The following is a 12,070-nucleotide window of genomic DNA, read 5'->3' as shown; positions in this document are numbered from 1 at the left end:
TTGGTGACCCTAAAATGCAGAAATAGATTTCTAAGAATGTGCTTGTTGAAAAGTAGGCAACATTATGCTGGTGCCTGATCCATGGGTAGCATCTGGTATTCTAGCATACGCCTTACACTCAGTCAGTGGACTTCTTTTCATTATAGAGGACCAGAATGTTTCCAGCAGTACTTAACTTACCTATTTGAGGGACCAAACTACTGGGTAGAATTTCTGAGAAGTTAAGATATAGTGTATGGCTTTCAAAATTCTATGTTTCTTTTACAATCTCTTAGAAAGAGATTGTTCCTAGGGCACTCCACACCACAAATGAGGGCTTTGCTTTTGGAGCATATGCCCCAGAGAAAGAAGAGTCGTGGTTAGAAAAGTGAGATAAATAACATTGCAATGCCTGTCACTGTAACAGTTACAGTATATAGAATGAATTCTGCCTAAGAGATATTCACAATACTCAGAAGTTTTCTTCTACAGGTAATATTGTTAAGAGTTTCATGTGTACAGAGGTCTATACAATAGGATATAAATATGGATAGATTGTGTATTATAGAAATACTGCAGTTTTTACACATCTCAGATGTATTTATGGAGGCTTATATGTCATCCTTGTTTCAACAGATTTCAATGGTAAGGACCAGATTAAAAATGAATAGAGAAGTGCACAAATTAGTCTTTCTGAGAAGATTATTTAAAAAATGTGTCATTGCATTTTGTTGTTAATGTTAACACTCAGCCTGTCCTTCTAAAAATACTGTCTGTTTCAGCTAAATAACTCCAGGACAGACTGACTTTCTGGTCCAAGTGCCTTTGCAGAAAGTCTTTTTGCCCAAGCAGATGATTCAGTAGGTTAGAAACTTTGAATGTTAGCAGCCAGTAATTGTAAACTTGGATGACAAACATGTGGTGCTTCTTCAAGTCGTTTATTGTATGTTAGAGATAGCAGAAATGCAATGACATAGGTTTTCTCCCTATTTATAAATGAAATTCCGTTTTATACAGTGTAATAGCATTCATTGTATTATAATGAACTACTATGGTTGGAGAGTCTCTTGGTGCCTCTAATGAACTGCTAATGAGCAAAAAAAAAAATATGGTAAGTTAAGGTATATCATTAAAGATATCAAGGATATCAGCTCATTGGAAAGATCCCTCAAAGCAGTGACCCTATGCCACCTGACAAGTGAATAGACCTGTGTAGAGATGTTTTGGAATTGCCCGAGGGAAGAAAGGAGAACAAAAAAAAAAGTATCTGGAACAGCTAATTAGAAACTTAACAGCAACCAGAACAAAACCAACTAATTAAACATAGTTAACAGGAAAGCAGCCACTCCATCCAGAGAATAAAATCCATTCTGTTCTTATAAAGTGGTTAGATAGTGTAGCTAAGATACAGAAGGACAGAAGTGCAATGAGAATCATAAAATTTTCAGTATTGACCTGCAATTCAAAGAGTAAATGACAAGAAACTTCCTCTATTCCTGAATTTCTGGTGTCTTGACTTCCAACAAATTTACACCAATTTCTCTCTTCTTTCTGAGATGTTTTTGTTTTTTTTCTTTCTTTCTGTATTTTTTTTTTTAATTTGAGTTTAAAATTTCACAAATAATTCTGTTTCTGTTTTGTAATTTTAAAATGTTTAGAAATAAAATATCTAAGTATATACCCATATATTTCATCTATTTGAAAAGATTAGGCTCACAAAGCCAATGCTAAAAAGGAGTATCAGAAGCTAGGTTGTCACTGTCACATAAATTTATCCCTCGTGTGCCTAAGTATTAAAGTGCAACTGTAATTATCTGGTCACATACACTATCTATTCTTAATAAAGCTGTTCAGCATTTCTTTTTATCTTTTTTATTCAGTGTGTGCTGCCAGATCTTAGGAAATTCATACCACTGAAACCCAGCATTGAATAAAAAAAATATTAGTTTGTCTCATGTGCTTATCTGTCATGCTCTCAACTGTAACATTTGAGTGTTTCACAAATAATACTGAATTTATCATCAGAAGGATAAAAATGTGTAATTATCCCAACCTTACATATAGGTAGACAAGGTACAGAGATATTTATTGCATATCAGATACACTGACTGTTACCTAATTTTAAACCTCTGGCCTGATTTATTTTTATTTCTGTCAAATATATTTGCATTGTTACAGCATAATGTGTACTCAAAGCATTTTTGTAGCTAACCTCAACTATAGCTCAGCGCTTCCAGCCTCAATTTTCTCACTTTGAGCATTAAACTGAGAGTTTAATTAGTGGCCAAATGTAAGAAGTTTCCCAGCATTATGTAGGACCCTGTGGCGTAATCAGGAAAAAATTCAGTTCTTCAGAGTGGCAAAATAATTGCTGCTTTGAAATCCCAACTGCCTTACAGGAATTTTGAGACTACAGTGCAGAAGGGTAATTTATTTGCCTCTGTCTTTTAATTTGACATTGATTTTAAATGATTGTGCTTCACTGGAAGTTTGGGTTGAGCCTACTGGACAGTCTTGTAGTGTATCATCACCCTTTGTCTTGTTCCAGTCGCTAGATAAATACTAGTGCTGTTTGAAATTTTGGAGAACACTGTGAGTCTGTGTGGTGATTTAACCCCAATATGTAGCTCCACTCCACCATGCTGCTTTCCAACTTCCCCTCATCAACAGAACAACAACAGAAAAATATGATGAAAAAAAAATTCATCAGTTGACATAAAAGCAGGCAGATCACTAACTAATTACCACCATGGGCAGAACAGACTCAGCGTAGAGAAATTAATGTAATTTATTGCTTGTTGATAACAGACTAGAGCAGTGAGAACTAAAAGCAAACTAAAACCACCTCCCTCCGATATCCAGCCTCTTCGATCTCATCCCCTTGAGCAGCACAGAGGAAAAGGGAATTGACTGCCAGTCAGTCCAGAATGCTTCATCTCTGCCATTCCTCCATGGTCATTCTCTGTTCCTGATCATGTGGGGTTCCTTCCATGGGATACCATCCTTCTTGAACTGGTCCCACACAGACTTCCCCCAGGCTGCAGCCACGTAAGCCCAGTGTAGTCCATGCTATTGAGCTCAGTAGTTTGAAAGATATTCTGCCCAGATGGAGAATTACTATGTGTACTGATTTGGGAGCAGAGTTCTTCTTAGGATATTTTGGAGTAGAGGCTTACATACCCAAGAGCATATTGTAAAATGTCTTGAGAGTGTAGATTAGCTGGATTGCCTGAAAGGAACCTGTATTTGTAGCATAATCTACATTATGAGGGTATTTGGGTTTGTTTGTTTGTTTGTTTTGTTTTTTTGTGTGTGTGTGTATTGTTTTTTCCCCTTTATTTCTTTTAACAAGCAAATAACCTACACTGTGATCATAGTCACTGAACCTGTCTTATATTCAGTTGTGGTATGTGCAGGAAAAAAAGAACTTTGTATTCTGCAGAAATGGAGAGCTACTGTCAGCTTTATAGATACCTCCTGCACTATACATTCATCAAAAAGAGAGAGAGCATGCAAGACCAATTATGCTTGTAGGTTGCCTTAGAGCATTGAGTCAGTGCTGAACAGAACCCATCCAGTAATTGCTGTCTTCTGCCTTTTAAAGGAGCATCTGCATTTTCTGCCATCCATCTTCTGAGGTAGAAAATGTCTTTAAACCAGCACCTGTTACAGCCCTCCTTTGATGAGGGGATTCCGCAGCTGCTCCTACAATTTCTAAAGCAGCTTAGAGCATCACAGATATTATATTCTGTGATCCCAATACTCAGCAGAGAAAATTATTGCAATCTCTGTAATAATGCTAAGTGCTTTGTAAGAGGAAGTACATTAAAAAAAAAAAAAAAAAAAAAAAAGAGAGAGAGAGAAATGAAAATAAGTAGAAATTATTGAATTCTTTCATCAAATCAAAGTGCACATTTCTGCAATTCTACCTACATGCAAATGTGTACTAATAATGTGTACTAATCCTGTAGTTACTTTATGCTTAGCACAAGTGAATGCTATTCTTTAACACTAAGCATGTTTTTAGTGGCCTGCAGTTGAAGTGACATGTAATTACCACATAAGAATAGAAAAGGATGAAGTTACAAGCTTTGTAATATATATATAAGATTGTTTGTATATATAGACGTAAATGCATATGTATGTATATTTATCTATATATTTATGTGAAATACATTTGGTTTTCCTCACATCTACTTTGATATATATGTCTCACATCTCTCTGGTTAATCTGTGTAATTATCCAAAAGTATTTTTGTACTATTCAGAAAATTTAAAAAAAATCCACCTTGCTCAGTAAGTGACCCCTGAGCAACTTCCCAAAAATCGGACCGTAGGAAAAGTGCCTCTTGCTTAGACTAACTGCAGGTGGGAATTAGGGACAGCTTAGTATCCTCCTTGATATTGAATACAACTAGGTGTTTATAGAAAGCATTAAAATGCATAGTATTTTCATTTTCATTCACAAGTACCCTCCCAGACCATCAACAACAGAATCACTCAATAATCTGAAATCCTAGCAGATCATTTGGCTCTGTTGTAATCAAACTTTCAACTAAAAGCACCTGTGTAAATGGCATGATCTCCAGGTTAAGCTAGTTTACTGCAACTGTAAATGACAGCTTTGTTCTACTACCACACTGTTTTCATATTGCTTATGTTGTTTAGTCTTTCTTGTAAAAAAATTAATAGCTAGGGAAAAGAGAGGTATATGAATAATTTGAATATCATATATAAACCGATATGAAAGTGTGATGGACTGAAAATTGTTCAGTGAAATCCAAATATACAGTTTTTTGTGAGTTAGTAGGTGCGCTTCTCTTTGTATGATGTCATAGAAAACACTTTTTATACCATTTCTTGGCAACAAACAGTTACTGCTCCATTTAGTTCTAAATTTTCAGATCTTCCCCACTGCACGGGAGTCAGTAGAGCTTAAAAGGATCTGCAGCAAAGACAAAATTGAAAGTTCTAAAATAGTTATGGTGTCTTTCAGCATAACTTCTAATGTAGAAGCTGGGCAAGAACCAAACTTAGTATTTAATTATTAAACATCATAGCCTCATATTGCAAGGTAGGTTGAGAAAGTATATGAAGTTGCTGTTCTTACTGAATTTTGTAGCAAACATGAGGTTCACAAAGTCTTTATGTCCTTAAAACATTTAATTAATGAAAGTCAAACATGGATAAAAACAATTTATGCTGATTTACAGACTCCCTTCATCTGGAAACAGCTGCTTAATGTTCTTCTTAAAAACACAGCTTGATTCTTTCAGTATTAACAAGCTATTATTGTGAGTTATATCCCTCTTTCAGTGCATAAATTCACTTAAAGTGAATCTAGAGAAGTTTATAAAATGCAAGCTTAATGTTGTTGTAACATATGTTGCAAGATTTTTAACAGTGACAGTTTTGATGAAAGACATTTCTGCTTTGCTCTCAATAATAAAGCTTTCTTCTTGCTTGCCCTGTTTTTTATGTCTTAAGAGTCTGCATCCCTTCTGAATGACTCGATAAACTATAACGAGATTATAGCGAAAGTGTAGTAGACTCTGGTTTGTGTTTTCAGCTTGAAGTTCATTTCTTCTAAAGATAAATCAAACAAATGTATCTTTAATTCTGAAGTACCTTTGAGTTAGCAGAATGTCAACAACAGAAAGGAAGCCCTATTTGTTGAATCTTGGATATAATACAGAAATTGACCAAACTGCTAGTCATATAGTCTTGTTATTCAGTTGCATTTTCTTTGGGTATTTGACAACTGCAGAAGCAGCTAGAGTTGGTTTGTTTTTATTTGATGGGTAAAACCTGATGGTTGTTTTGTTTGTGTTTACATGCAAATATCATAATAACTCAAATCATTATTTCAAATTGTTTTTGTTTTGTTTGTTTTTCAAGAGAAAAAGTGAATGCAACATCTCCCAGATAGAACACACTTCAGGTTTTTCCTTCAAATAAAAAATTCTACTTATAGCTATGAAAGAATTGTTAAACTTCTGTGTCTGCCTAGCAACAATTAGAATATAAAACAAAAATAACATTCCATCTCCATCTGATGAATTGAGTACATCACAACCCCAGGATGTAAAGAGACTGTTTAGACTATGAACGCAAGAAACAGCACATGTTCTTGGATGTTGTTTTCTCTGCATCTGTCTTATGTTTATTTTACTTTCCCGAGCATCTCATGAAAAGATGAGCTGTAAGCCAAGTAATGGACTAACTGGAAGCATACAGGGCTTCTTCAAAGACTTGTCCTCTTCTGAAGAGAATTTGTTTTTCTTTTCTTCTCATATTTCAGCACATCAGTAGCCAAGATGTCCATAAGTTTACATGCAGTAAGCATTATGCCAAAGTTCTCTTTTTTTTATTTGTTGCAAGGATGAGAGCTTGTTTTATGATTTAAGATGGTATTTGTCATGATATATATATAACTGCAGAAAGTAAAATAGAAATGTTCTATAACAAGTAATGTGAGAAGAATGTTCCTTTAGAGACAATTAATAATGGTACAGTGGTACAAGAAGGCATTTTGATTTTTAAATTTCAGCAGCATAAATGGTTGTTAATTTTTTTTCTTTTTCACAAGGACAAAAATATTGTAGGCAAAAGTTTTGCTTTCTTTTCAAAACCTTTTATTACTTTAATATGTTCACTGACATATTATTTAATGCCATTTCTAGGTTGACCGCCAATCGCAGTTTATTCAGGGCTACCGAGTAATGTACCGCCAAACATCTGGCCTACCGTCTCCAGCTGTATGGCAGAATTTGGAGGTCAAAGTCCCAACAGAGCGCAGTGCTGTTCTAGTCAACTTGAAAAAAGGAGTCACTTATGAAATTAAAGTTCGCCCGTACTTCAATGAATTTCAAGGAATGGACAGTGAATCGAAGTCTGCTCGTACCACAGAGGAAGGTTAGTGAAATAGTCAAATATCATTTTGGTTATTTTATGCATGCCTTCATTCAGCTCCACATGATTTCTGTTTGTTAAATATAAATATAAATATCATCATTCGAATTCAACATCATTATCAGTTTTCTGCTGTAAGTATTCCCGGAGAAAGCATTTGCCCAGTTCTGTGTTCTTCTGACTTCCACCTGCTCCTTATGTGCAAGTGGCTTTGAGTTTTCTAATAAGTGTACACAGCAGGCATTCATTTACAAACAGTGTTGCTGCAATAAAAGACTTCGATCTGCACTTTGAAAATAAAATTCAATTTGAAAGGCACACCACTCCATTGGTTCTGCCAGCAAAGTTTATGAAACTATCCTATTTAGTTGTTTGCAGAGTTTTCTTAAGTACCATTTAGATGTAAGTGAAACAGTGTGCAGACATAGCGAACATTTTACATCACTGACATGCAGAAGCATTTGTTCCTATGGCATGTAGTACAGTATTTAAATATGTATGCATTTGATGACCATTTTTTATAAAATTTAAAGAGGTTGAGGCGAGATATGTAATTTTTATCCTTTTCTCTTGGTGTACAACAAATCTATCTGTCTAAAATAACCTGTGCCTGGAGAACCTGAGCAGTCATCATCAACTCTCCTCTATAAAAGAAGAGTGATCACAAAAGGGAGGGTCCATCTTCCCAATTTGTATCACTGATTTCTTTCAAAACATAGGAAAGAAATACCAGTGATGTTTCTAAATGCTCATGTGGTTTTCATGGGTTTTGAGTGCATTCTTTGAGTCCTACTGAAGATGCATCTTAAGCACAGTAGTCTCCCAAGGTTTAATTTGGTACTGATTGTCAAGTCCTTTTTACATTTCAGAAGGACTCGCTTTTTCTCTTTAATTTGTTATGATTATTGACCAGCAAATAAGCTGTCCTGAAGATAACTTGGGGTTTTTTTGCCTCTCTTTCTAGATGAGGAAATTCAATGTCCTGCAACATGTAGGAAGGCATTCCTTAAGTAACACTTAGCATTTGCTACTTTCTGCTTCCAATTTCTTTGTTCAGACCATAAAGCCTAAACAAATCAGTTAAGACTAGCTTTGCAGTCATCTAAACCAAGCTTTGAAAGTAATAATTTTTTAAAAAGCTACTAAAAAAGAGATTTCTATTTCTATAAAATAAATGAGAAATTAAATTTTCTTTCTTAAGCCTCATCTCTCCATACAGCCAGTCAGGTAATATTGTACTTTGTGTGCAATTTTCCACATTGTGAAGATTTTTAGAACTTTTCTTGTGGGTAGTTATGTATAGCTAACAAACGAGGATCTGCTTTGTAGGTGAGTATAACCGTCAAGTAGTCCGTTCACAAGTATCTCTTTCAAAAAAGCAGCTTGTAACACATATTTTTATTGTAAGCAAAATGACAACTCCTTTATAAAATTCTTCCATTTGTTTGTACTTCCATGAGAAAGTTAAGAAATCCACTAGATGCTGTTTCGGAGATATTTTCCTTTAACTCCTCGTATTAACTTTGTAATCATATTGGTGTTCATGTATTTCAAAAATAGCACTAACTTAATGTTTAATAACTGTGGTTTGCTCCTCATCCAATAAAGAGAAATGGCAGTCTATTTAAAGGTGTCACACTTTCTATGCAGCCTGTGATTTCATTTCAAAAATGAGCTTTTTTAGATTTGACTTTTTTAAAATGTCACTTGTACTATTTTTAGAAAGTAATCTGGAAGAGTGATATGCATGTTTGAAGTTTTTTGCAAGATGAACAACCCAGGTAAAGGAAAGTACAATCAGGAGGCAGTGGCAGCTTTCTGCTGGACTGAATTTTACATGCAATGTTACTTCTGAGTGCTAGCTCCAAAAATCAATTTTGCAACAGTTAGACTTTTCCTCTGGATCAGGCATTTGTCACAGTTCAGTATCCATTCATCTCCTACCTCTTTGGCCTTGTGAAGGTAATAAATGGAATTCTGTTTGGCTGCCTCTGGAAGAGATGAGCAGCGATTTGGGTTCTTTCATATCTGTAAGAAGAAGCTGAGCACTGGAATAATTGACCTGTCAAGAAGCAGGCAAGGTGTTCTCCACAAGGCAGCAGCAAGGGAAATGAGAAAACAGGTTTAAAAATGTTATTTTTCAATGTAGTCTATTTAATAACTGCAGCAATGTCAGACAAGTGCCTTAATTTATATCACGGTGCCAGCTTACAAAGTGATATTATCATAGGACGAGGAAGCAGAACTGTTGTATACGTATGTGTGCCTACACACATAAGAGCAAAATAGAACATTTTGTTTGTTAATTTTCACTTCTTCTTTCACACTTGCTATGAAGACAGATGATAATCCTTTCGGGTACATACACTATTTTAAATTGCTTCTGGAATAACTTTATGGAGTAGTATTTGTTCTGCATATTGTTTGTCACCACAAAAATATGACAGTTGGTAGTGGAGGTCTCCTTAGTTTTATCAGTTGCTGTCTTGCAACAGCAATCAATTCTTGCTTGCCTTACCACAGCTCTTAAAGTGATACTTTCAGCTACATTCATCAGTTGTGATTTAATTTTGCTTAAAACTTACCATATATCCTTCAGAACCAAAAAGAGTCCACACACAGAATATTAACTAGAATATTCCCGCAGTTTAAATGCAAATGCAAATCATTACATTGCTTTTTTTTTTTTTTTTTTCAGTGATAAAGCATTTACCTCTCTCTTCTCCCTTTCTCCATGTTCCCAGTACTTGCACATAAAACATTATATACCTGAATGTCCTAATGATGAAAGTATCTACATTTCATTTTACTTTAAAAAAATAAATAATAAAATAAAATTTATACAGTGTTGTTTTGCCATTTTTATTACTATTGTTTGTTATTATTATTTAGTATTGTTAACATTGTACACACAGTTGTTCTTGGTTTTGTTGTTACACAATATCTTTAAGCTTTTTAAAATGCCTTTTTTTTTTCTCTGTGGTTTATTTGCAATAAAATACACAGTGCAGCCTTATTGTTCAACAAGGTGTAGCCTAAGGTCACCTTTTCGTGCTTTACTTGAGTTGGTTAAGAGTCAAACTATTCATAATATAGCTCTATTTTTCCCCACCAGAACTCTTTCTACCTAGTACTATTTGCTTTGCAGCTGAACCTCTATCTGAAAATGTAGTTCCAAAATGTGCAGGACTCACAGGAGTCATACACTGGGCAACTGATGTAATCTATGTGGACTTGTGCAAGGCCTTTGACATGGTCCCACACCATATCCTTCTCTCTAAATTGGAGAGATATGGAATTGAAGGGTGAATAAAGAATTGGCCGGATGGTCATAGCCATAAGGTTATTGTCAATGACTTTAAACGCGGGTGAAGGCTGGTAACAAGCAGCATCACCCAGGGATCTATCTTGGGACTGGTGCTCTTCAACATCTTTATCAATGATATACTGTAAGATAGAGTGTACCATCAGGAAGTTTGCTGATCATACTAAGCTGAGGGGTGCAGTCAATACAACAGAAATAAGGGATGCTATCCTGAGGGACCTGGACAGACTTGAAAAGTGGGCCCACTAGAACCTAATGAAATTCAATTGGACCAATTGCAAGGTCTTGCATTTGAGTTGGGGCAATTCCAGATACGAGTACAGACTGGAAGAAGAACTCCTTGAGAGCTTCTGAAAAGAACTTGGGGGTCCTGATGGATGAAAATCTGGATGTGAGCACCAGTATGCTCTTGCAACCTGGAAAGCCATTGGTGTCCTGAGCTACAACAAAAGAGGGGCTGCTAGCTGGAGAGGGAGAGCATTGTCCCCTCTATTTTTCTCTTATGAGGCCCCAACTGGAGTACTGTGTCCAGGCCCGGGGCCCCCAGCACAAGAAGGATGCAGAGCTGTTGGAATAGTCAGAGGAGGGCCATGAAGATGAACAGAGGAGTGGAACACCTCTCCAGTTGAGCTTGTTTAGAAAAGAAGACTGTGGGGTGACCTAATTGCAGCCTTTCAGTACCTGAAGGGAGCCTACAAACAGGAGGGAAATCAACTCTTTGAAAGGGTAGATAACTGCAGGACAAGGGGAAATGGTTTTAAGTTGAGGGAGGGAAGATTTAGGTTGGATGTCAGGGGAAAATTCTTTACTAAGAGGGGGATGAGGTGCAGGAACAGGCTGCCCAAAGATGTTGTGGTTGCCCCGTCCCTAGAGGTGTTCAAGGTGTTCAAGACTCTGGGGAGATCTTCCAGTACTTGCAAGAAGCTTACAAGCAGGAGGGGATCTGACTTTTTACTCAGGTAGTTAGTGATAGGACAAGGGGGGATGGATTTAAACTGAAAGAGGATAGTTTTAGGTTAGATTTTAGGAAAGAAATTTTTACTCAGAGGGTGGTGAGACTCTGGCACAGGCTTCCCAGAGAAGTTGTGGGTGCGTCATCTCTGAAGGTACTCATGGCAAACCTTGATAGGGTCATGGACAGCCTAATCTAGTGGTTGGCAACACTGCCCATGGCAGGGGAGTTGGAACTAGGTGGTCTTTAAGGTCCCTTCCATCCCAAGCCATTCTATGAGTCTATGATACGTGTGTTATGGATTTGTTTTGTTTTGTTTTTTTTTCTTATGTAATCTTATATGGTCCCTCCTCCCTACTTCTGATGCCACAGTTTTAAGTTGTTTAATTCATATGATTGGCTACTCCAGCTCTACATGATTACCAGGGTAAGGCGTGAGCTCAGCTCCCTGAGCTAGTGCCAGGTCAAGTCCTGAGAACCATCTCAATAGACAGTCTCAAAAAGGCTACTGGAAAAAAATAAGTAAATCTGTAATGACTCAGAAAGGCTCATACTGCTGATATCTGTGTCTGGTTGCATTAAGCCTAACAGATATAAATACAAAGGTACCAGCTACTTTGCCTGAGAGCTATGGTCCATGCAGTTGGGAAAGATACAACTAGAGTCCTGGTGCCATTGGAACATGGCAGTTAGAGTTCTCTCTGAGCAGGAATGCTCTTGATGATCAGACTGCAGTCAGGGAGCCAGAAAACCAGAGGGCAGATATATTTGAAGTTGAAATGGAGGAGAGGTTTTTGGGTTCTGATCTAATCTGCTGTTATTCTTCAACATTTCATTTAAAATATTTTAATATCATATTAAAAGTGAAAAATACTTTTCTTTTTTTTTTTTTTTTGGAAGAA

At 36.4% G+C, this 12,070-nt stretch overlaps 1 protein-coding gene across 1 annotated transcript in view; it reads left to right on the top strand.

Annotated features, from left to right (window-relative positions):
- The window catches only part of ROBO2 (roundabout guidance receptor 2), a 1,058,225-nt gene that overhangs the window by 974,768 nt on the left and 71,387 nt on the right, over positions 1 to 12,070 (top strand). The window contains exon 16 of the mRNA XM_090121115.1: positions 6,663 to 6,894. Coding sequence (XP_089977241.1) covers positions 6,663 to 6,894 — 232 coding nt within the window. The remainder of the gene's footprint in view (positions 1 to 6,662; positions 6,895 to 12,070) is intronic.

This window comes from Phasianus colchicus, chromosome 1 (genome assembly GCF_987193195.1).
Source record: "Phasianus colchicus chromosome 1, bPhaCol1.hap1.1, whole genome shotgun sequence".
Lineage (NCBI taxonomy): Eukaryota > Metazoa > Chordata > Aves > Galliformes > Phasianidae > Phasianus > Phasianus colchicus.
Note: the sequence above shows the minus strand (reverse complement) of the source record. Positions and strands in the feature narration are given on the sequence as shown.